The 24,227-nt window shown below is 54.3% G+C and overlaps 10 protein-coding genes across 10 annotated transcripts; 4 read left to right on the top strand and 6 right to left on the bottom strand.

Annotated features, from left to right (window-relative positions):
* Window positions 1-2,601: 2,601 nt before the first annotated feature.
* Window positions 2,602-4,055, bottom strand: CkaCkLH20_05376 (saf domain-containing protein; the record flags this gene model as incomplete). Its single annotated transcript, XM_038888095.1, has 2 exons — window positions 2,602-3,080; window positions 3,140-4,055. The coding sequence occupies 2 exons, from the start codon at window positions 4,053-4,055 to the stop codon at window positions 2,602-2,604; spliced, it is 1,395 nt and encodes a 464-aa protein (XP_038746571.1).
* An 809-nt stretch (window positions 4,056-4,864) lies between these two features.
* CkaCkLH20_05377 (major facilitator superfamily transporter) lies at window positions 4,865-6,639 on the top strand (the record flags this gene model as incomplete). Its single annotated transcript, XM_038888096.1, has 5 exons — window positions 4,865-5,008; window positions 5,096-5,138; window positions 5,200-5,301; window positions 5,352-5,500; window positions 5,569-6,639. The coding sequence occupies 5 exons, from the start codon at window positions 4,865-4,867 to the stop codon at window positions 6,637-6,639; spliced, it is 1,509 nt and encodes a 502-aa protein (XP_038746572.1).
* A 1,855-nt stretch (window positions 6,640-8,494) lies between these two features.
* On the top strand, window positions 8,495-9,739 carry CkaCkLH20_05378 (uncharacterized protein; the record flags this gene model as incomplete). The annotated part of the gene is made up of 1 exon (XM_038888097.1): window positions 8,495-9,739. The coding sequence occupies one exon, from the start codon at window positions 8,495-8,497 to the stop codon at window positions 9,737-9,739; it is 1,245 nt and encodes a 414-aa protein (XP_038746573.1).
* A 204-nt stretch (window positions 9,740-9,943) lies between these two features.
* Window positions 9,944-10,844, bottom strand: CkaCkLH20_05379 (uncharacterized protein; the record flags this gene model as incomplete). The annotated part of the gene is made up of 2 exons (XM_038888098.1): window positions 9,944-10,521; window positions 10,583-10,844. The coding sequence occupies 2 exons, from the start codon at window positions 10,842-10,844 to the stop codon at window positions 9,944-9,946; spliced, it is 840 nt and encodes a 279-aa protein (XP_038746574.1).
* Window positions 10,845-12,459: 1,615 nt separating this feature from the next.
* Window positions 12,460-14,181, top strand: CkaCkLH20_05380 (oxalate decarboxylase family bicupin; the record flags this gene model as incomplete). Its single annotated transcript, XM_038888099.1, has 3 exons — window positions 12,460-12,852; window positions 12,962-13,301; window positions 13,475-14,181. The coding sequence occupies 3 exons, from the start codon at window positions 12,460-12,462 to the stop codon at window positions 14,179-14,181; spliced, it is 1,440 nt and encodes a 479-aa protein (XP_038746575.1).
* A 253-nt stretch (window positions 14,182-14,434) lies between these two features.
* CkaCkLH20_05381 (DNA-binding protein) lies at window positions 14,435-15,526 on the bottom strand (the record flags this gene model as incomplete). Its single annotated transcript, XM_038888100.1, has 3 exons — window positions 14,435-14,555; window positions 14,610-15,215; window positions 15,270-15,526. 3 exons carry the CDS (start codon window positions 15,524-15,526, stop codon window positions 14,435-14,437), a joined length of 984 nt encoding a protein of 327 aa, XP_038746576.1.
* An 811-nt stretch (window positions 15,527-16,337) lies between these two features.
* On the bottom strand, window positions 16,338-17,146 carry CkaCkLH20_05382 (uncharacterized protein; the record flags this gene model as incomplete). The annotated part of the gene is made up of 4 exons (XM_038888101.1): window positions 16,338-16,421; window positions 16,477-16,571; window positions 16,663-16,834; window positions 16,892-17,146. The coding sequence occupies 4 exons, from the start codon at window positions 17,144-17,146 to the stop codon at window positions 16,338-16,340; spliced, it is 606 nt and encodes a 201-aa protein (XP_038746577.1).
* A 1,477-nt stretch (window positions 17,147-18,623) lies between these two features.
* Window positions 18,624-19,507, top strand: CkaCkLH20_05383 (putative alpha/beta hydrolase; the record flags this gene model as incomplete). The annotated part of the gene is made up of 3 exons (XM_038888102.1): window positions 18,624-18,996; window positions 19,045-19,124; window positions 19,178-19,507. The coding sequence occupies 3 exons, from the start codon at window positions 18,624-18,626 to the stop codon at window positions 19,505-19,507; spliced, it is 783 nt and encodes a 260-aa protein (XP_038746578.1).
* Window positions 19,508-19,583: 76 nt separating this feature from the next.
* CkaCkLH20_05384 (uncharacterized protein) lies at window positions 19,584-20,225 on the bottom strand (the record flags this gene model as incomplete). The annotated part of the gene is made up of 2 exons (XM_038888103.1): window positions 19,584-19,769; window positions 19,824-20,225. 2 exons carry the CDS (start codon window positions 20,223-20,225, stop codon window positions 19,584-19,586), a joined length of 588 nt encoding a protein of 195 aa, XP_038746579.1.
* Window positions 20,226-20,621: 396 nt separating this feature from the next.
* On the bottom strand, window positions 20,622-23,285 carry CkaCkLH20_05385 (uncharacterized protein; the record flags this gene model as incomplete). Its single annotated transcript, XM_038888104.1, has 1 exon — window positions 20,622-23,285. One exon carries the CDS (start codon window positions 23,283-23,285, stop codon window positions 20,622-20,624), a length of 2,664 nt encoding a protein of 887 aa, XP_038746580.1.
* Window positions 23,286-24,227: the final 942 nt, after the last annotated feature.

A 24,227-nucleotide genomic window follows, 5' to 3' on the forward strand; every position in this document is an offset into this window, starting at 1 on the left:
CTAGGAGGTAGGAGAAGAAGAGAAATGAGAGTGAAGATGGAGACAAAGATCTGAGACCCAACTTCAAGTAACTCTAAATTTTGAATTATATTAGCTGCGGCGGAGGGTACATATTTGCATCCGAAAAGAAGCGAAGCCAAGACCCGAGAAGCCTTTTCTCGGGTTTACTAATGAATGATGAATTGCCGGCGCCAGGGGAGCGGAGATGGGGCCCGGTGGCTCTTCACTGCAAAGTCAAGACAATCCAGGATGAACTACTCGAAGGTTCGGGCTCGGCGTCATTGAGGCTCGTGCTGCCAAGATGTCTGATGGTGTTCCGTGACGGTTTGAGGCTCTACACGACGATTCCTCTTCTGGCAGTCGGAGGCTTGCAGGGTGGGTGGCGATCTGGCGGGAGATCATGTCGATTGGATCGTCGCCGTCTTGTCTCTCCACCGAGGATCATGGGATGGCGTAAGTCTGCGTTTCCGAGTTGAGATGTCAGTGGGGCCGAGGTGGGCGGACGGATCCCGACGAGGAGGATTGTCGCGCGCTTCTGGCGTTTCAAGACGACTTCAGGTTGTCCTTTTCGGCTTATGTGACAGCCCCTTCTCCCTCCAAGAGACACCAAGAAGTTCATCCATGGCGGTTTGGTGGTCTGGGAGGGTATCCACCCCCGAGACTGCGACGGCTTGTCAGTGATGGCATGACAGGCCTTGACAGCTTTTCTTCAGACTGAAGTTGTCGGCATCAGAGTTCGGCACTGCTCAAGGAGGGCGCCAAGATGCTTGCTTTGACCGCTTAGTCAGTTCGGTTGACGGGTGAAACGATGCCAGGATGAGACGAAGAACTGATCAATCCATGCTTCGGTAACATTCCGGGGCGCGCGGACTGCTCGGTCGCAATAAATGCTCCGCGGCCCTCGTCAAAAGTTGGGGGAACTCGCCAAAAGTTGAAAAACATCGACGGGTCCCCAGGAACATCTTGCTGAAAGATCGACGGCCGGCGCGTATCAACCAACTCGTCTTCGGCCTTGGTCCTTGAGGAGCCACGACGGCCATTACGTCCACCTCTTTGCTTTTGCGACAGAGGCTATGCTCTTGTCGGCTCAGAACGAGCTGCCTCCTCACTCCTTGACGGTTTCTGGATGTCGCTTCTGCCCCACTGCTTCACTCGCCAAGCTACCCATCGCTCTTGGTAAAATCTCGGAAATCCCGCTCGGCCTTCGTTTCTTCAATGCTTGTGTCGCTCTTTGGGCGAGACGAGGAGCACCCTGCCTCATCCAGCGCCCGGAGCAGCCCGTCAAGGGGAGTCTCGACGCATGACTTCATTTTTCGAAGAGAGAAAATCTGCAACGACGAACGCGTTGAATGTGAGGGTTTGTAAGCCATGCCCGCGGGCTGCGTCATCCAGCATCAATGATTGACTTTGCCTGCCGGTAATCAACTCTTCGAGTTTGCTGCGTGCAAAACTTCCCATAACCCACAGTCGCAAACTGCCATTCCTCTTACGCTGCAACGAGGAGGAACACGTTCGCGTCAGGCTTACCCCTTGTAACGCTGCCAAGGGACATATCGACGCTTCCCCGGCGGCCGAAAAAACCGGCGCCGATTCCGATCCACCTCTGCCCTGTTGATATTACTTCCGTTATCGATTTCCGGCCGATTCCGACTGGACCCTGGGGCACTATGATTTCACTCACCGAGACGAGATAGAAAACCACCACGCGAACTACGAATGGGCCGCAATACTGAGCACTGACATTTCAGCTTTCAGGGACTGGCTCTGCGGATGCTTTGAGATCCTCATTGTCCGCTCGCAAAATGAGTGCAATGAGTCTTCAAATGACCCCCGTCTCGACATCTCTCAAGACCATATCCAACTAAATGACGAGAAACTCATGGAGTTCTAAGTGTTGTCTCCCAGAAACATCTCACACATAAGCTTCACATTTCGATCTATGCATTTCATCCTTCTTCAAAGGGCTTGATTAAGTTGATCACTCGAGGCGTAGTACGTCACATAAGCCCATAAGTGTGGTGGGGACTCCATGTCGTCCAGGCTCATTCCGAAGGTCCATTCCGAGCCTGTCGCCGATGCCACATCTTATCCCATCTCAAGTCTTTCACACCTGCGATGAACGTCTCCTGATTTCGCCATCAGGATAAAACAATTCGGACGGGTACTAAACCATCCGCTGTTAGTTGCCGCAGACATGCGATGAGCTCTCGTCAGTTAGATGGACCACGAATCCACATGCATGTGTTTGTACATGTTGGTTTCATGCGTACATGTCGTCCTGTCAACGCCGGCTTACAAACTCAGTCTGAGCTTGCGCGATATGTGGGTTTATGCGACCAGAGCCTGATCGATGACTACCCACATTGCCCCGTTTCTCCTCTGCTCATCGAACACATTACTTCTCGCCAATTAGCAGTCCCAGTCTCTATTTCATCACCTTTTACTCTACTGGTCGACGAGCTATCGAAGTCCAGGAAGGCTTACCGAAGAGCTTCAGTCAAGAGGATGGGTACCTCATGGATCGTTGTTGCTGTCGATCGCGTAAGTGGTTACTGAGCAGAAGTTTCTGCATGTTTTGTCATTCCAGTCTATGTTGCAAATCTAATGCACACCATTTACCCCGTTTGCTTTCTTCGCCTGAAACTCCTTCTTGAAGATGCCCTCCATTTCTTTCCGGAAAGCCACCGCCTGGGCCTTCTCGCTGTACTCAACATCCTGCCAGCTGAGTCCTTGGTCTTTCTTAACATCGCGCTTCAGAACGAAGCCGTGAGCCAACCCGATTGGCAATCCTTCAATTGCCATTGAGTCCTCGGCGGTCATCAGTTTGCCATAAACTGTAAATCCGCCTTCACCATCGAGCTTTTCTCCTGCTTTCAGATCACGCTTCGCCGTGGCAACGACGTCACCAGCCCAGGTCTTCGTCTGGCCAGTCGGCTCACCGCGAACCATGATCGTGGCAACAGAGATGCCCAGCTCCAATCCAATGAGATGGTAGGGCTTGTACTGCGCAGCATACCAGCCTGAAGGGTCTGTCTTGAGGCCATACTGCTTGAAGCATTCTCTCTGGTACTCTCCGGGTGCTATGTAGAGGCGCCATGTTAGCGAACTGGAGTTGACAGCATTCGGTAGGACTTCTCACCTTTGATGATCACATACACTCCCCAACGCAAATCGTTGAACACCCATCGTCCGTCCTTCTCCATACAAGAAACAACCTCGACAGTTCCGTTCTTCTCCAGCTGGCCTCCCTCGCTGGAAGGTTTCAACACAGTTGGAAGGTCCCAGACACCACAAGGAGGGAACCTCAGACCGTTTGTTGGAGGACTCAAGTCACAACCATTGGCAACAGCCGCCATCTCCAAGGCGCTCTTAGTGCCGTCGAGGAAACTGTTGAACATCTGGGGGTTGAAATCTCCGCCGGCCAGTTGCTCTTTGGTGAATCCGTAGTGGTTCCATACCGTATCCGGGGTCGAGTAGTGGTACTCAGGCAGATGCTTTGTGCCCTTACCCGCGCAGACGACCTCAAAGCCAGCTGTCCTCGCCCAGTCAACCATCTCAGCAATCAACGCTGGCTGGTCTCCGTAGGCCATGGAGTAGATGATGCCGGCCTCCCGGGCCCTCCGAGCCAAGAGCGGTCCTGCCAGAACATCGGCCTCGACATTGATCATGACGATATGCTTCTTATGCTCGCAGCAGAGGAGGGCGTGACGGATACCCGCCGCCGGGTTTCCAGTGACTTCGAGGATCACGTCAATCTCGGGCGTGGCGATCAGGGCTGCGGAGTCTGTCGTGATACCGGTCTTGCCGGCGGCGATGGCTTCAGAGATGCTCAAAGATGCAGTGGCGTCGAACTGGCCTTCGGGATAGCCAGTGCGCTTGAGAGAAGCAAGAGCCCGCTCGGGCGATAGATCGGCGATACCGGCAAGGTGGACACCGGGGGTGCGGTGGGATTGAGAAATGTACATGGATCCAAACTTGCCAGCACCGATAATGCCAACTTGAACCGGCTTTCCAGCCTTTTCAAGATCGGCGAGTTTGGTTGAAAGACTCGTCATGTTGATAGATGTGCGTATAAGCTTTTGTTTTAAAAAAAATTGAAAGATGAGCTTCCAACGAGTATGCGAAACCAGTGATTTACCGAGAGCTTCTCATGAGTGTGTACTCAGCTACTCATTCAGTCATAAGCCTTCCTGCGCACTCGACACTTTTATCTTATTTCCTCGGCATGAGCTCTCCATCCGAACTTCGTGAGGCTCTCGATGATGTGCAGCTTCTCCACCACGGCCTCCAATAATGCTCGGTCTTCCCCATCGGCGTTTCCCCGATTTCCCGTGCCCCCCTGCGCCAGATGGGAAATGGACTTAAGACTTCATGTTCTGCAATGCCGATGACACATCCTGGCTGGAATGATAGTATTTCTTTTTCCGGCTAAAGGAATCAACTCATGAATGCTAGCCTATGCCGGCCGTGGCACTTTTCCACGAAGCCGTCTGAGGTCATTCCCTTCCGTCTGGCCGACGGTGAATCGGTCTTTGAAATCATTCGGCAAAGCTTTCCCCGGATTCTCTTACCCCAGTGGTTCATAGGTGTTCATGGAAGCTTGGGAACAACTGCCTTACAGTGCACACGTAGCCGGGAGTGTTGGTAATTGAGTTTGAAGGCCGAGCCTGATTACCGGGTATAAGATGGATGGCCATCTCATTTAGATACTGCCTTACTTTAGACAACCTTGTGTTTCTATCGTTACCTGAGCGAATGTGTGTCAATTTCTACGTCTCGCGGAACCCTACGATTCTTTCCGGAGACCCTATTCCAGGCGCGCCTTTCGTGACAAATTTGGCGTAGAGAAGAAACTGCTACCAACATGTCGAAACCTCAGAATGAGGCCGTCATTGCCGCATCTCCCGTGGACTTCGCATCAATTGTCGCGTCTTGGTCTCCGGAGGAGCGCGCCGATCGAGAAAAGAAGCTTGTTCGAAAGATGGATTGGAGACTCCTCCCAATATTGGTAGGTTTCCTTCGCCTCCCAGAGGACGTTTTCTATCACACTTGTTGGGTTATAAACTTGCTGCAGAAGTCCTAACCGATTGAATAGATCATTGTCTACATCATGAACTACATCGACAGAAACGCTGTCCGTAGGTTGTCATGATCTTTCGTGTGTTAGAAGCATAATCGCTAATAAGAAGTAACACCTAGCGCATGCAAGAGTCCAAGGGCTTGAAAAGGATTTGAACATGTCAGGCTATGAATACAACATTGTTCTTTCGGTGACATTTGTTGGATACATCTCCATGCAGAGTACGCGACCGTCAAACACGAAGATTACAAGCGAAGCTAATGAGACTTAGTCCCAAGCAATATGATTCTCACCAAAGTGCGTCCCAGCTGGTATCTGTCTGGTTGCATGGTCGCATGGGGCATCGTCAGCGGCCTTTCTGGCGCGGTTCACAACTTTGCTGGACTAGCTGTGAACAGATTCTTTTTAGGAGTTACGGAGGTTCGTTTTGCATTCCGTTCAGGGTTTCTCCTTCTTAAGCGATGACACTAATCCGAAATCTCATATAGGCACCCTTCTTCGTCGGCTGCGCATTCTTGTTCAGTGGCTGGTACACTCGGAGAGAACTTGGTTTCCGTCTTGGATTGCTGTACTCCGCGGCCATGATCTCCGGAGCCTTCGGCGGTCTCTTCGCCGCAGGCATAGCTGCCGCATTCGCCAACAACCGACTGGAGTCATGGCGCTGGCTCTTCATCATCGAGGGCATTGCGACGGTCGTGTTCGCCGTAGTGTGCGCTTTCATCATCCCGGATTGGCCTTCCAACACGAAGTGGCTTTCTCCCGAAGAGAAGGCCATCGCCGTTATGCGCATCATCGAAGATGCCGGCGAGGAGGAAGAAGACATCAGCACGGGGACGGCCTTCAAGCTCGCAGCGAAGGACTACCGTGTCTGGCTCTGTTTTCTGGGACAGACTTGTTTGCAGGCCGTGGCTTCATTGACCAACTTTCTACCGACGCTGGTTCAGAACTTCGGCTACAGCACGATACATACCCTTCTTCTTACCTCCCCACCGTACATCTTTACTGCCCTCTTCTGTCTTTCCAACACGTGGTGGTCGGACCGCACTTCTAAGAGGTCAACCCACATCATTTTCCCGTCTGCCGTGGCCCTTGTTGGAATCATTATTACGTTGGCGACTACCAATACAGGAGCACGGTACTTCGCCTTGTTCCTGATGCTGCCAGGAACCTACGGCTGCTTCCAAATCTCGAATGCCTGGATGGCAAATATTGCAGCACGACCTCAGAAGAAGAGGGCCATTGCTCTCGCCGCCAACAACTCTATCGGCAACCTGGCCCTCGTATGGACTCCATATCTCTATCCCGCGAGCGCGGGACCACGGTACACCGCAGCTTGGTCAGTCAATCTCGTGTTGATGGTCATCACCATAGTCAGCACCATTGTATTGGCGTTCTTCCTCAGAAGATGTAACCGGCGAGCAGAAACGGAGAGAAATGGCATCAACTTGGAACACGGACAAGGAGATTACAAAGACAACAGTGCCCACATTGAGGACAGTAATGGCGAAGGGGACCACGTAACCCCGGTCAGAGGTTTACCAGTGGTATACCAGACATAAGTCAAGGGTTGAACCCTTCAGTGCGACTTGGACATTAGACGACGTGGCGTGCACATTCTATCATCTACAAACATCGTAGAAACTCAGACTTCCAGACTCAGTTGCAAAATGCATAAACGAACAGTTCACACAATTGCTCAAGTTGAATCTTCTACCGGAACATGCCTCTAACTATCATTCAGGTCGTACGACAACGTCTGATAAGGATCCACAGCTACAGCACTAACCCCGCGTTTTCATCGCAGCATCATCCTCAGTGTGTCAACACTCTCCACTTTCCCCGCCATCCGGTCTCGGTACACGTCTTCCAGGCCTCGGTCTTTTCCCGATTTCCCGTCAGCACGAAAGTGAGGATGGGGACTCGTCTCATCCATTGCACCGTCTGCGATATGCGTCGGAGGAGTGTGAGCGACTGGTGGAAACCGACGAAGCAATGCCAGAATCACCGGACCACTCATCGCAGCCGGCGACGACATCCAACATCAGCCCCCGACCGGCCGAACCCAATAATACTCCGAAAGATGGCCGGTTGGGTGGCCCGGGAAGGAAGTCAAAGGCTTGTAAGTCGGGAACACAAACGAAATGCTTCTGGTCCATATTTTAGATGCTGACGATGGCACCGCTCAAGGTCTCGATTGCAAGAAGCTCAAGATCAGATGTGAGGTTTTCCCCGGGGACAAGAAATGCAAGCATTGTCTTCGACGCAATGTCAGTTGCATTATCAAGCGATCTTACGGTGCGGATGTCGATACGGAGGAGGATTTCTTGAGACCCGCCGATGTTTATGAGTGAGTTTTCTCGTCATGAGAGTTCAAGGCAACTCATTGACGCCTGGTTTCCCAATCAAAGCAACATCGACTCTATGAGATCGGAGATTTCGCAAATGAGGGCTAGCCTTGATTCTGTTTTAGCTGAGGCTTCCAGACTCCGAGCAGAGTCCGTGAAAGACACTCACTCACAGCCACGAGACCAAGACGAACGACAACCTCAGCCACAAGGTCATCCTATCCATCTCTTTCTAGATGATCCTCCCACAGCAAGGTATCATGCATCGCCGCAGCAGCGTGGACCTCCTTCTGGCACCCCCGGAAACACGACTAGCCCTGCTGGTCTATCGGCAAGAGAAGACAATATGCAAATGGCCATGACCCGAGAGAATTCTCCAGACCTGGTGTCGAATGGCGACCCTGGCAGTGGCTCGGTAGCTGTGGAAGAACCGATGGGCAGTCTCTACGAAGTCACTAGGCTACGCAACATCCGCAGCAACAAGGCGAAGATGACGAGACCCCAACCGGCAGGTCAAGAAGAGTTGAATGATTTCATCTCAAGGGGGGTCATTACAGAAAGCGAAGCTGAAGAGTTGTATAGAATGTGGGTAATATCGAGTCTTTGGGGTGGCAGATGGCTGACTGTTACTAGTTTTCACACTTCGTTGAATCACTACCTATGGGTTGGTCTGGAGCAGACGCATCCATCATTCATCTCGGTCCGAAGGTCTTCTGAGCTTCTTACTGCGACGATTCTGACGGTTACAGCGTTGCATATTCCGACATCCTCAGCCGCAGCAACGTTCGACATTTGCTATAAGGAATTTCTGTCCCTCATATCCTCGTCCATGTTTTCTCGGTACCATTCCATAGATGACGTTCGGGGTCTATGTATCGCTGCATTCTGGCTGTCCGAGGTATCATGGAAGTTGTCCGGCCACGCGATACGTATCGCCACGGAACTCAACATACATCAGTCCTTTACAAGCGCCCTGGAAGGGGATCGAGAGCACTTTTTGAGAGCACGGTTATGGTATATGCTGTATGTCTGCGATCATCACTTCAGTATTGCATACGGACGACCGCCGATGATCGCCGAGAGCCTTCAAATCCGGGAGCACGAGCTCTTCCTGACAAGCCCCTTCGCCAACGCCCTAGACGCAAGGATTCTGAGCCAAGTCAACCTGATGCAAATACTGACAAGAGTCTACGACCGGTTTTCAGAGCGCAAAGTTCCTGTCTTGAACCAGATCAGAGCAAACGGAGGCTCACTTGGATCTCATAGGGAGACTCGCACAGGGTCGAATCAGAGCAGTACAATGGGCGGCTTGCCTTCGGGCGGGGCGAACGGGTTCCCTTACGATAGATTCAACGCGAGCGAGGATCGGCGATCTAACAACGATCCATCAACGGCCATGCTTGCCGAGTCTGACTTCGAAGCCCTCCGGTCCTTCAATCTGGAAATCGACCAGTGGCGCATGCGCTGGCATCCTCTCCAAACGCAGAACTTTTGCATTGGTAGTTTCCCTCCACTCGGAATCATACTCTACTCCTACTTCGCAAAACTCCAGATCAACTCGTTAGCAGTGCGCGGCATCTCTCTTACGACTTCGTCGCCGGACCAGTTTCTCTCCACTGAGCGCAAAGAATTCGCCAACCTTGCCGTGTCTGCCGCCGTCAGCATCATCACGTTCGTCCTGGAGGAGGATGATATGCGCAGAGCTCTCGTTGGCACGCCGCTTTACGTGCATACGATGATTGCGTTCGCGAGTGTGTTCTTGATGAAGGTAGCAACTAGATGGAACTCGGTCATGGGGCTGAAGGTGGAGGAGGAATACGTTGCTAGACTTCTGGGGAGGATGATTGGGGTGCTCAAAAGCGCCGTCACATCTGATCGACATGTTTTGAAGCACATCGCTACAGGCCTGGAGAAAATGCTGGACAGGATGGAGGAGTCGCGAGAGCGGAGGCATTGCTCTGAAGGTGAAGGAACAGTCCGAGAAGGTATGGATGCGCGACGGGCTGCAGATCAAGGGGGAAGTATGGCAGGTTATCTGTACGAAGGTGGTTATGGAGGCAACATGGCGACACCTCGCGGAAACGAGTCTGGATTTAATCGGCCTGTGGGAGGGCCTGCCGCACTGGAAGCGCAGTTTCTCACACCGGCAACATGGGTTCAGGGAGGACTGAGCCAGTCTTCACAACCTTCGGGACAGGACATCTTTGACGACGACCTTGCTTTGATGAACGACAACTTGATCTTCGAGGCTTTCGGCACGGGGTCAGCAAATGATGTGTATAATCTTCTGTCGAGTCAATTCTCGTTGGGATAATCACCGCTCCTACGCGGAACATGGCTTTCTATTTGAGAGATACTTCTGACGCTATCAAGCAACTCTTTTCCTGCCTCACCATCACTGCAAGAACATCGTCCATCGCATCGGACGTTTCCTGCTCGGCTGGATTGTGATACCATAACCCCTTCCAAGCCAAGGTCCTACATGCCATTCTTTGCTCTGGCAATCGTGACTAGTCGATCACTCCTCCTCGGTAGGCTCGCTGGGCCAGTAGAACCACGACAAGACAATGATGAACTTCATCACGGCCGCAGTCCACAACGCCCCAGCAATGCCGACGGAACTATGCGCAAACAAGCCTCCGCAAATGGCACCGATGAGAAGCAAAACGGGTGCGCCCACTCTACGGTTCCTCTCCGCGTTGCGTGCCGTAAACAACTCGGCGTCGGAGAAGAGATCGCAGTAGATGCTAGTCAGGACGACGCTGGTGAGCGCGTTGTACTTGAGCGCACGACTCGTGACGGCCTGCCCGCAGCTCTGGAACGCGATCAGCGCGATGGGGATGAGCACGTTCCACGCGATCTCGTCCTTGCCGGCCTTGGGGCCGAAGGTCAGGATAACGGCGGCGGCGACGCAGAGCAGCGTCTGCAGCATGAAGGACGCGCAGAGAACCCAGCGGCGCTTCGGCGAGAAGAAGCGGTGGAAGCGGCTGAAGACGAAGGATCCCAGGCAGAACGAGCCCAGCGAGGTGGCGGACTTGATCCACCGGGTCGATTCTGTGGGGGCGGCGAGGCCGAGGCCGATGTAGACGGTGTTTCCTGCGTGTTCGTGTCAGTTGAAACGTTTGCTTTATGCATGATTGATGGGGGGCATGTTTACCTGTTTGCATGGAAACGAAAGAGCCCCAGATGGATATCGACGAGCTGTCGAGGAGGCCGGTAATGATGTAGCACGCCAAGAGGACGAGGTCGGCCCAGTCGCGCTGCACGTCGGTCGTCAACTTCTTGCGAAGGGACTTGGAGGGAGGTTTTCTGCCTCCCGCGAGGAGAGGTGCTTCTTCATCGGCATGGGCGCGTGAGTCGCCGTTGACGACCGGCGCCGCGTTGGTGACGGAGCCGTAGCTGCCCCCGTTTGAACTCATCTTGGGATCTACCAGAGTTGTCACCGAAGCTGAGAAGTTCTATCGTTTGGAAGATGGCGGGAAAAGCCTGAGAACACGAAGTTAACAAGATATCGTCACCGAGCTATGACCTCAATCCGGAAGCTTACCCACTGAAAAACGTCTGACCGGGTGACGGAGTTGCAGTTATGAAATAAAATAAGATCGATGTTACAAACTGGCAAGACGGGACGCGCAATTGCCAATGCCGGATCTGCCGCGAGTCCACAGAGGCCCGCGAAAAGTTTCCAGGTTTTCCAGCCTGGTTTATATGGGCCAAAGGAGACGCCGAGGGTCGACGATTGACGAAGGACAAGACGAGCGCGGATAGCAATGCCGAAGAAAAGCCAAGATCTCACCCCGCCCTGAGTCGACACAGATGCGCGGTTCTATCTTTGAATGAGGGGTGAAGGATACCAGGGACCTCACAACAATCAAGGGGGAAAATGGCACATGGGATTCAGTCATTGGAGAAACGAAAGCCACTTTGACTAGATTGGATGAGATATGCAGCAGCTCGCTGCAGATGCAGTGAAACCAGTGATCCCGGAGCCTGGCCGGGCCAGCTTCTTCTCCAGGATCCCCGACATATTCCCCGTCCAATTGCAGCGGGTGGTGGTTCTTGGAGTTAAGCTCAATCCGCAGGAACCTGCGTCATGGCCGCTGCAGAGTCCCCCCATGTTGCATGGAGTGGATTCTCTCACAGTCTCATCGCGCGGAAGAACGATTGCGAACGAAGGGCAGGAAACAAGTGGGATTCAAAGTGATGAGCATTGAGAAACGCTGAAGCTTTACCGAATCAGGGCCTCGGTGACTCGGTTTGCCCCCCTCGTTCCCCGTCATTCCCCCTGGCTCGCTTCTCACGAAAAGAGACAAACTACGCGGTCCATCGTGGTTCATCCCCGCACGATGAGCGCTCGCTCGCTCTTTGCCGCGTTTCAGCCTGTGGGAGGGGCCGGTAGTTCAGAACTTCAGCTGTGCCAGTAACACCTGTGTAAGTCAGCATTGAAGCAGATATGGAGGGTGACATGGAGATGCAGTGTGTGTGCCTCGAAGCTACTACCTTGCCATGCTGCTGTAGCTGCGGGGGAGCTTTGGAGCTCGGGGGTTCGGCATGTGCGTCGATGATCTCTCGTTGGTGGTGTTGGATGGACGGATATGCAACCCGTTGTGAGGCGTGTGTGACGGCCTGCAGCGATGGACAGGCGAGGTGATGCGCCGATGACTACGAGGTCGACCTTGCCCTTGGTAAGCTCATCCCTCCGTGTTTACGTACCATAACACGGTTCCGACGGCCTGCGACGAATTGGCAGAGCCGAGGAAGAGGTCAAGGCAAGGTTCTGGACTGGCATGACATGACAATGAGCTGCGAAGAGAGGAGAGATGACGCGACGAGAGGAGGTATAAAGCCTACTTGCCTTCCTGCTGTCACAAGCTTTGTAGACTGTGCTTTGCATTCGTAAATTCTCTTCCCGTCCCTCTCGTTCTTATCGCGAGAGCTTCCTCCACCAAGTGTTCCCTGCCGAGGTCGTTTCTTGGCAGAGAGCTCGATTTCACGTCGCATCCCTTCTGAAGCTCCATCAATCCGCGCCCAGCCATGCAGCTCACCCAACCCACGGCAGCCAAGCTGCTGCTCCTCTGGGCGTCCGTGGCCTCGGCGATGCCGCACTTCGACAGCCCTCGCGAGCGTCTGCTCCGGGGCATGGAGATCCCCGAGAGCTACCGCAAGAAGAGCGCCTTCGCGGACGACTCCAACCCGAAGAACCCGTACACCCCCGGGTTCCGGGACCCCAACGACGGCGCCGTCGACTCGGTCGGCGACGGGCTCGACCCGCTTCCCTACCGCAACGGGCTGGGCTCGTCGGTCCTGGGGCCGTGGAACAAGGAGCGCTCGCGTCAGAACCCGGATCTCGTGCGCCCGCCGTCGACGGACCACGGTAACATGCCGAACATGCGCTGGAGTTTTGCGGATTCGCACATCCGAATTGAGGTGAGTTGCGACGTCTCAAATGGTTTCATTGCAGCTCCAATTGAGTTGTCAGAGAGGCATTGAAGCTTAGGTGCGATGATGGCAACTAACAACCCTCTCTCTTCGATAGGAAGGCGGCTGGACTCGCCAGACGACTGTCCGTGAGCTTTCCACGAGCGTCGAGCTCGCAGGCGTCAACATGCGTCTCGGCGAGGGCGTCATCCGCGAATTGCACTGGCACAAGGAGGCCGAATGGGCATACGTCCTGGATGGCGAGGTCCGCGTGACGGCACTCGACTACGAGGGCGGCAACTTCATCGCGGACGTCGGCAAGGGTGACTTGTGGTATTTCCCCAGCGGCGTCCCTCACTCGCTGCAGGGTTTGAGTCCCAATGGCACCGAGTTCCTCCTCATCTTCGACGACGGCAGGTTCTCGGAGGAGTCGACTTTCATCCTGTCTGACTGGCTTGGTGAGTGACCCCAAACGCACCTGAATTACCCCTGCAACATGCTTCGGATGCGCATATTACAGCGGTTTCGACCCCCCGACCGTCGTCCTTTTAGCGCTTACAGCATGTGTTCGCGCTTCATCAACTTCAATGCGTGAATATCTCCATGGCTCAGATTGACTAACACTGTCAAGCCCACACACCAAAGTCAGTGATCGCCGAGAACTTCCACCTCGACCCCGAGATCTTCAAGCACATCCCCGAGGGCGAGAAGTACATCTTCCAAGGCACCCTGCCCGGGTCCATCGAGGACGAGAGGCCCACCGGCAAGCACGCGAAGAAGTCCAAGTACAACTTCGTGCACAAGATGCTCGCCCAGGAGCCCGAGATCACGTCCGGCGGCGAGGTGCGCATCACCGACTCCAAGAACTTCCCCATCTCCAAGACGGTGGCCGCCGCCCACCTCACGATCCAGCCGGGCTCCCTGCGCGAGATGCACTGGCACCCCAACGCCGACGAGTGGTCCTTCTTCATCAAGGGCCGCGCCCGCGTGACCATCTTCGCGGCCGAGGGCACTGCTCGCACGTTTGACTACGTCCCTGGTGATGTCGGTATTGTGCCTAAGAACATGGGCCACTTTGTCGAGAACATTGGCGACGAGCCGATTGAGATGCTGGAGATTTTCCGGGCGGATGAGTTCCGTGATTTCTCTCTCTTCCAGTGGATGGGCGAGACCCCAAAGAAGCTTGTTATCGATCATCTGTTCAAGGGCGACAAGGAGAATGGCGAAAAGTTCTGGAATGAAGTTAAGGAGGCACAGAAGGATCCCATCACCAAGTACCAGAAGACCGACGTCAAGGCTGGAGGTTCTGTCCTCGACGGCGCGTCTGATGAGCTTTGAGTGAGTGGTTCGAGGGATGAGTTCACGGAAGTCGGGCAAAAGTGCATTTAAATATGTAAAGTAGACTATGGTCATGACAATCACACGTGTTGAGTTAAATGGAAAATAATCACTTCATATCAACATTGCATACGCCCCTATAACAGCTATGATGGTAAAGGTAAACCTCAATTGGAATTAACGTGGTAAATACTAGTACACCACAAAATGACCAGCCCTAACTATACAGAACCTTTCCTTCACAACGCTGCCTTTAGTTCAACTCATGGTTCGACTTGATGGCCTTCGATTTTCCGGTGTCCAATACCACTGCCGGGTCGTCAGGGTTTCCGTCGCGCGACACCTCGTTTCCGCGCTTCGTCTCGATGGTTGTCCTAGAAGATTGTTAGCACCAAGAATCACCACTCTTCGCCTGCTTCTCGACTTACTTCTCTTCCTTGACGTCGAGCACCTTGCCCTCAGGCTGCCCATTGCCCCAGTTCCAACTAACGGTATCACCCTTCTTCGGTCCCTTCTTGGTTGTCTTGCCGCTGCCATTCTCCTTATCATCACCCTCTTCACCGTCGTCCTCCATCTCCTCGTCGCCATCTTCGTCACCACCCTCGGCCTCGGCCTCTTCCTCTTTCTCATCATCTCCGTTCTCATCGGACTTCTTAGCAGACTTGCCCTCGCCCTGGCGAGTTTGCCGCTTCTTGTTCGATCCATTCTCCTCAGATCCGTTCTCCTCGGTGGACTTCTTGCGCTTGTCGCCGGCCTTCTCTTCCCCCTCATCCTCAACCTCCTCTTCCTCTTCCTTATGATCGTCGGTCTTCTCAGCCTTCTTGCTACCGTTCGACTCCTTCTTGGATCCATTGGACTCGGCCTTCTTCTCATCGCCCTTGGACGACTTTCCGTTCTGCTCGCCGCCATCCTTGCCTTGTGCCTTCAGGAAGTCGTGGCCCCAGTTCTTCAACGAGGCGTATGACTTGGTCTCCTTCACCTCCTCGGGGGACTTTTCGCTGTTCGACTTGGTTTCTTGGGCCAGGTGACGCTTGCTGCTCCCGGTCAACACGCGTCATCCCGACACAGCATGAACTCGCACGACTCACCAGTACGCGACCACCTTACGCATGTGTTCGACCTGCTCATCCGTGTACTTGTCTTCCTTCTTTTCCGGGTTCTTCTTGAGAATCTCCACAATCTTGCGCCCACTGTCGTGCCCAACGGTCTCTCCGTCTCCCTCGGCATCGTCCTTGGGCCAGCCGGCGCTGTTCGAGTCGCCCGACTTGAGCCATGTCTCGAGCTCCTCGGCCGTCATGTTGACGTACTCGTTGAACTCGGAGATGACCTCTTCCTTGCCCTTCATTTTGACGGTTTTGCGAGATGTAGTGTTTGATGAGGTTGTGTAACTGAGGCTCGACTCAATTGACGTAAATCACGGCGGCAGCAATATCAAAACGGATGAACTTAGCAACCCCCGGCGACAGCGGATTCGATAGCTATTTGAGAGAAACTCAATTCACATTTCTTGCTTCCTCGTTTTCCCCTCCCGGCCCTTGTGTCACTGTTCCCAATAGCCCAGCCTCCTCCACAACATCTGAACCCACCGATGCGTTCACACATGGACCCGGCCGCAAACGACCAACATTCGTCATGATGTCTCATGTGGAATGGTGTCGTCATAGAAACACCAGCGCGACCCCTTGCATAAGTGGCTGAATTGGCCGCACCAGTGCTACCGTGCCCGCAAAAGAATGAGCTGACTTGACTACATCTGACTACAGCTATGCCTCACGAAGTAAAAAAAAGCAATGGACGAGCTTAAGCTCAGCTTTGAGCTTCTCTTCCCCTCACTCCCATTGACCAATGACGAGCTGTCATCGCAGAGCTCCGTGAGCTTGATGCTTCACCTTGTTATCTGAGCCCCTCCACCCCATCGTCTGTCATTTGCCGTCACTGGGTTCATGGCTGCTGTCATGGCAATTAGAATTTCCACGGATCTTCCGATCATTACGATGTATTAGGTATGGAATGTGTCTAGATGCCACCCGACCGCTGCTTGGACCCTTCCGGGTTCGCGTCTCCCCTCACTCATCTTCACAGGTTCAAGCGCCAGGCACTGGCTTCAAGTTACCCCGGAAAGTTTCATTCCTTAGCCTGCCTGTTTTCTCCATGTCTCAGGTGAACAGGCAACCGGTCTGGTCGGTCTTGACAACGTCGTCGAGGTTAGAGCCGAGCTGGCCGGCGCGGGCGATCCAGGCCTGGCGGGTAGATATTAGCGGCTGGTTTCTCTGCGCGACGTTTCGCATTACTCACATCGAGAACCTCGTCCTCGGGGTTCTGCTGGCGACTGAGCACAAACAACGTGCTGAAGTTGTAGGCTTGGACGAGCGCGAAGTCGGGCGTGTAATCTGCGGGGACGCTCTGTCAATGACCTATCCATATGACGGTACCTGATACTCCGTCGTCGGGGTGGGATTATTCGATGTGTGTGTGACTCACCTTGGACAATGTAGTTTGGTCCGGCGCAGGCGGGCCCGGGCTGGCCGGGGAACTGCACGCGCAAAACACCCTTGGCTCCGTAGGACGGGTCCGCAGGTGCGGCGTTGCCGAGAATGTTGATCGGGCGGTCTCCGGCCTGGCAAGTGTTGTTTACCTGCACCGTGCCGTTGTCCTGGGACAAAGTTAGCATACCTTGCTCTTGGGAATCCAGGACTAAAGCGAAACCTACATTAAGAGAGTACTGCGCGAAAATGCACTTGCAGCCGGCGGTGAACGGCGCGACGGTGCCAGCGACCTGGTACCATCGTCCAAGATAGGACTCGAGATCGAAAGCAGCGTCCGGTGTAGGATAGAAACATTGCCCGTCCCAGACCGAAGGCACGACGTTGGGGATGGCGGGTTCCGGGGATGTCTCGTTGGTAATAGCGGCCGCTGTTGCGACAGCAGCGCAGGAGAAGACGGCGGACAGGGTTGAGGGCTTCATTGTGCAGTCTGATAACTTGGTTCCAACTCTAGAACAAGTCTAATAACTTCTTGCCGGCGCGTCTGATGTGTGCGAGATGCAGCGTTCGTCTCAAATACGACTGTAGTGTGAGGTGAAGGATTCTATTGCCGGTTCATCCCATCATTCCCTTTTAACTAATTCCTCCCGACAGTCTGACAGGCCTCCATCGTGGAGTCGTCTCATGGCGGTGTTGATTTTGTGTAATGATGAACGCGCCAATGTCGACCTCGCACAACTCAACTGCCCGAGGTCCGAAGTCAAGAAATGAGCTGTTGGATGATTTCTCTGCGCAGAAGCTGGCGGGACTTTGAAAGTGGTGACGCCATTGATGCCTCTTTTGGCTACGACCTCGCTGTCGCCAAGTCGGCTGGCTGCAGCGATGTGGTGCTGGTCCCTGAGCCGCCCATTCAGGGCGGTCTTGACAAACGGCAGACCCTGTCTTGGGTGGATTTCCAGGCTTGGAGGTGCGCCGATCATCATGAGGTTACCCCTGTTAAGCTGGCCGTTTCTCCGCATCTGATGGGCTTTTCCATCGGCGATTTCAGTGTTGGATCTGGTGGTTGGTGACACAGGCCCACGACGACCAAGATTGCCCGTTTTATGAGAGGATTTTTCATTGGATAGATCTAGACTTCCGATGACTTGAGGTTGGCTTCTTTGACAGCGGCACGCACCGTTGGCACGTGGCTTCGCATGTGTTCGTCGGAGTATTGATCTTCAGGTTCCAGGGGAACTGGACGCAAGTTCGATCCGCAAGGCCAGAATCAGTCTGGAGAACAAGGCCGACACAAGCAATGATAGGAGCTTCCGTCCGTTTGCTGGACATTTTTATCCCGCACGTCGAGCGTCATGGAGAATTGCCTCGTTTTTCTCATGGGATACCACATGAGTGTGGACCTTTTTGATTTTCTGAACCCATTGGAGGCCATTGGGGGCCATTGGGGGCATCTTACCGATGGACCATTCAAACAGCGCGCTTAGACCGTGATAGCTGTCCTGCTACGCTGGAAACCCTCGAAAGGGGATGCCCCCGAGCGCCCCGGCATTAGCACCGGTCGGTACCCGGCGAAAGTGGGGCCGGGGCCGTGACGCTCGGAGGAAAAGTGGAAAACAATACCCGCCAGCCATGGCATCACTTTACCCGCTGCTGCAGCCCGTCGGTTGATTAGATGTCAGTCAAACCAGGACATGATCTCGTATTCCCTTACGCAAGATCCCGAACTCTAGAACTAGAATACCACTATGTGCCCAAGACAGACATAGGAAACCGGAACGGTTTGAGAATATTTAAAAACGCATCTGCGCCCGGCCGTTTCTTTTAATTTATTGAGTCTTTCGGCCGTCCAAGACCGGAAAGTCATTAGCCGGCATACATCCGAGCGATATACTTATACTCAAGGACTGCAGCTTTCATCGTCCGAATAATTTGTGCATCAGTCTATCTTGTCAAGCAACCATGGGCTCCAACGTGGCCGATATCCAAGGCCCCGGCCTCCTCTTCGTGAACTCCAAGATCACTCGCCCTGGCCTCATCGATGAAGATGCGTTCTTCAAGTGGTACGACGACGACCACATCGTCGAGATCCTCCAGACCAGCGGCATCCAGTCCGCCTTCCGCTTCAAGGATGTCACCGGCAGTGATGCGGATAGGCCCTTCCTGGCCATGTACCCCATGAAGGACATTGCGTTCACCCAGACCAAGGAGTTTCGCAACATCAGCGTTCATAGCGAGATGCTCCCGCATGGTGGTCCCGTCTACGACATCGCGGACTTTGACACGCGGTACTACAACCTCGTTCAAGTGATCGATCCGACGAAGAAGGGCAGAGGTATGTTCTTGGACCGGAAGGATGGTGAATGCGTACTGATAAACTCAGGTTCTGTGAAGAGCGTCGTGGTGGCTCAGTACTCCCTTGATGTGGCCGATGATGAGTTTAAAAGCTGGCTTGAGAGACGGGTGAGATGCCCCCACAGCATAATGAAGACATCTCACTAACTTAATGAATAAAGCTCTTTGAAGGCCTCGCGGGTACATCGGGACATTTGCGGACAACGATGTACAAGCTCGTCTACGCCAGGTCAAACGCCCAGTCCCGCGCATTGAAGGGTCTGTCAACGACCAATGAGACCTCTGAACGACCGCCTCTATGGCTTGTGGTTCATGAGTTCGAGTCCGCGGACGTGAACCCGGAATGGCTTGAGCGACTAACTTCGTATGTTTACGGACCGCTAGCTTACGATCTGGGAATCAAAGTTCGTCCAAGTGCTCAGAAGCATGGTGTTTTCAGACTTGTCAAGACTCGTGGCCAGGGTGACTTCTTCCACGGGGTCGATATGTAGTAGCATCTAGCTGGATTGAGAGGGCCTGTCGCATTCTATCTTATGAAGCCGTCGTGAAGACTTCGAAATAGACTGATTATGCAATGTCTTTGCTTTGGACAATGGTACCAAATGCGTCCCCAATTTCACTCAGCGCAACCTTGGTGAGCTGCGCAGCATCGACTCCGGGAATGTCCCGATCGCCAACTGCATCTTCAGCCACAAGAACATCGAATCCTCTCTGCGCAGCCTGTCTAGCCGTCGTAGAAACGCAAACATGCGCCTGTAGAAACATCAACATCTCATCCGTCACACTGCCTCAGCGGAATCAGCTCACCATGTAGCCCGTCAGAACGACCTTCTTCCCCTGCGTACCCTTGCCTTCGAGATGCTCCTGAAGGTCCGTACCCGCGAAGGAACCAGGGAAGTTCTTGCGGACGACCTTCTCGCCGTCCTTGGGCTTCAACTCGTCAAACTCCTCCGCAAGCCGCGTCTTGGGCGTGAAGACGGGCGCGCCCTCGGGCGTGTCGTGCACGATGTGGACGATGCTGCCCTTGGCGTCGCGGTACTTCTGCAGCAGCGCCGCGATCGCCTTGCGAGAGGTTTCGACGTTGGAGACGGTCAGCTTGCCCTCTGCGTATTCATTCTGGGCGTCGATGATGACGAGAGTGCTGTCGGTGGGTGAGGCGGTTGACGGCGGGGCGCCGATGATTTGACGGAACGAGGTTGCTGAGGCCATTGTCGTGTACTTTGAAAGTGCTAAAAGTGAAACTCCAATTCTTTTTCTTCAAACGAGATGCCGCAGGATCGATAAGCTTATTTGAACGAAGAATTGATCAGATTGATTTGGTTTTATGAACTACTCGCCTACGGCCAAGCTGTCATGTCTCCGCACTTTTGTCATTGTGTCCCCCGCATTTGTCATCGATCCCGTCATCCAACCCCGGTGGGAGAAGCAAGACATCCAGCAGCCCCGCCCCGATTCCGAGCTCGCTTTCCGAGACCATCGAGGTTGAACTTCACTACCGGGGTTTGACAAAGACGCTTTGAGAAGTGCATTGTCCCCATTGTCACTCAGGTTTGGAGCAACCTAAAGGATGGCGTTTATTTCAAATTAGCTTGAGTTGAGCTATTATTACAAGCCAAATTGGGTCAACAAAGCCTGGGGAGGCCAGTCTCCTGTGACCTCCTCGCCCAGAGCGCTCTCAAACATATAGTCGCCAGAGCCTATAGTCTTCTCACTTCCATCAGGAAGAGACACTACCGCAGAAGTATTGGGAGGGACAGTCAACTCCAACACCAGCTTTCCCTCAGACGTGATCGCCCATCGACTTCGAACCCGACCGTTCGGGCTCAAGTACTCAACCTCTGCGTGCTTCAAGTCTCCACCAGGCCGCGGTCTGACCAAGAATTTCTTCCACGCCGGCTCCAGCGGCGACAATCCGCCGATACTAGCATGCATCCAGTTGGCCACGCTTCCCAGAGCATAGTGGTTGAAACTGGTCATCTCGCCGGGGTTGATGGTGCCGTCCTCCAGCATACTATCCCATCGCTCCCAGACCGTAGTGGCACCCTTGCTGACGGGGTACAACCATGATGGACAGCCCTTCTCCAGCAACATCCGATAAGCGTGCTGTGTGTAGCCCGTCTCGGACAAGGCGTGCAGGATGACCGGTGTCCCCGCAAAACCCGTTGAGACTTTGAACTTGGAGTACTGCACCAGCTTCGCCAGCCTCGCCGCTGCTGCTTTTCGTTGAGCAGGGGTCTCGTGTAGGCCGAACAACAAGGCCAGGGCCAGAGCCGTCTGCGAGTCGGCGACGACGAAGCCTGCCTTGGTGATGTACTTGTCCTGGAAGAGCTGTTTGAGACGCTGGTGTTTAGCGGCAAACTTCTCCGCATCTCCGGTGATGTCCAGGACGCCGGCGATCTGAGACATCACGCCGGTAACGTGAACGAGATAGGCATCTGCGACAAGAGTACCATCCGTTCTCGCGAGTCCTGGTTCGGCCGGCGGGGCGTTGGGGTCCAGCCAGTCTCCCAGTTGCCAAAGCGAGCCATCCCAGAGTCCGTCTTCGCCTCTCTTGATTGAGTTGAGATAGTCTTTCATCCCGGGGTAGGTCTCCTGCAAGACGCCGGCGTCTCCGAACCACTTGTACATCGTCCACGGCACCAGAATAACAACATCATCCCAGACGGCTTGCGGCAGAGCAGGGAACGGTCCATCTTTCATGACGTTGGGAACAACAAGCGGAACAACTCCGTTAGCATCCTTCTGGTCGAGAATCACGTCCCGCATCCAGTTGCTCAACATCCCGCCGCAATCATACAGGAACGACGCAGTCGGGCTGAAAATCTGAATGTCGCCCGTCCAGCCCAGACGTTCGTCGCGCTGAGGGCAATCCGTCGGGATAGAAACGAAGTTTCCTCGCATGCTCCACACGACGTTGCGGTGCAGCGTGTTGACGTCCTCGTTCGAACAGTTGAAAGACCCGGTCCGCTGCATGTCGGTGTGCATGACGACCGCGGAGATCGAATCCAGAGTCACCTCGTCCGCCGCCCAGCCGTCGAACTCGACGTAGCGGAAGCCATGATACGTGAAGTGCGGCGACCAGTTCCCGAGGGGCCGCCCACCGCCAAAGATGATAGTGTCGGTCTGCTTCGCTCTGCGCAAAGGGCGGATGCCGAGATAGCCGTTCTCGAGGACCTCTGCGTGGCGGATGGTGAGACGGTGACCGTCGGGCTTTTGGAGGTTGTGGATGACCAGCTTTCCGACGAGGTTCTGGCCGAAATCGACGAGCGTCTTGCCGGAAGGGTCCTTGAATACTTTGATCGGTTTGATCGTTTCTGTGATGCGGACCGGCGGAGATGAAGATGCTACGAGTGCGGGCTTGGGGAACGGAAGAGTCTCCACTGCAGACCATGTGGACTTGTCATGGTGCCAGTCGTCTACCTCGAGACCAAGATCATACGTCTCGCCGTCGTAAATATCGCTTCCTACGATAGGCGAGGGCCGACATTCCCAGGTCTCGTCTGTGGCGAGGCGAAAACTCGACGGGCCATCGAGGACGTCGAGCTGGGCGAGAACACCGATCCGGTCGCCGTAGAAGCACGTCAGGCCGTCACCCCAGAGAACACGACCTGCATACCATCCTTCGCTCACTTCGACAGAGAGAACATTGGGTTGTCCGGGCTTCAGAAGCGAACCAACGTCAAAAACCTGGTACTGAATGCGGTGCTGGTACGCCGTCCAGCCAGGAGCGAGCCACTCGTCTCCGATTCTCGTGCCGTTCAGGTACGCTTCGTAGATTCCCAGGGCGGTGATGTAAAGTCTCGCACGGTTTTGGCCGATGTCAGGCGCGTTGAAAGTCTTGCGGAACCGAACGGGGCGAATGCCGCGTTCATCGGCATGGCGGTCTGATCGTATCGGAGCGGTGATGGGCCTGGCTGTCCAGTCGTCGCGGGATTGAAGACCACTCTCGACGGTGGCTGGCTCAGACCAGTCGGTATCTAGAGGCCCGTCCTCGGCGATGCCGTTTGACTTGACGCGAATGGTGACAGCTTCTGCGGAAGATAAGGGGGTGCTGGGCCATTTTACGAGGACGGTCGAGTCGCTTTCGACATGGAATGTTTCGGGCCCCTTCCCTTTCCGCGTGACTTCGACGTCGTAGCTCTTTTGCTGCCAGTTCTTGGGCTGCGAGCTGGACTTTACTCGCCAGGACATACGAGGGGTCGGAGTAGGGACACCGAGCCCGCTTGGGAGTTGTTCGAATCTTAGGTCTATGATTTGCAGAGAAGACATGATGATTTGATGTACAAAAGAGGAACGTGAAACTAGAGAGATAGAGCTAGATCCGGGAAATGGTATTTAGATACCATGGGCTTCCAGGGGTCCGAATACCGCGAGATCTCGTCAGATCTGACCCAATACCGTGCATCGGCAGGTGGTTTCGGCTTCCTCTTTCGACTCAACGCTGGCCGAGCCCCGCGGCCGGTGACATCAGCACCGAGATGCCGAGCGGAGAGGCCCACCGGCCCGGGGGAGTTCAGGCCGAAAGTGAGTGTTTCTAGCAGGCATCTCAGCTTCTACAGAAGTCTTGGGTCTCGCATTCTTCAGGTTCGTGGGAATACACCATCGAATATGGTTTCGCCGAGAAATCTGAGATGCACAACCCCTCTTCCGGCCTGGTACTCCCGGCATCAGAAAGCTTCCGGGGTCACCAACAGGGAGGCTCAGCCCCGGACCTGACTTGGCACCGGCTGTCATCAGATCATCAGCAGGAGTATCTGTCGAACTGAGTATCTGTCAAGACAAGCAAACTTATTAATCACCACCACGATATATCGGAAAACATCCTTCTCACCGACTCTCACCGGCCACCCCTCGGCATGTAGCCCCTTTCCGGCTAACACGCTGCCAAGTGGTAGCCATCGCCGGCCCCCCCTCGCAGCAAGTGGAGATGACAAGAATTAATGGTCTTTTAGTCTCGGAGAACCGAGGAGAATACATCCATGACACCCAATCACCAACGCTCAGTTCCCCCGCAGTTTCCGCTAACTTGGGTTCCCCGCAGCAATCAATGCGTTGCTCCATGCATTTGCGACTCTCCAAAGGCCCCAGTTGTGAGAGGTCCATTGTTTTTCTCCTCCGCATGACCATCCGAAACCTTCTCGTCGTGGAAAAGGGTCTCGAGAACGTCGACTTTCGGTCTATCAAGGTGCTTTTGCAGATGTGTCGATCACT

Source organism: Colletotrichum karsti, assembly GCF_011947395.1.
Source record: "Colletotrichum karsti strain CkLH20 chromosome Unknown Scaffold15, whole genome shotgun sequence".
Lineage (NCBI taxonomy): Eukaryota > Fungi > Ascomycota > Sordariomycetes > Glomerellales > Glomerellaceae > Colletotrichum > Colletotrichum karsti.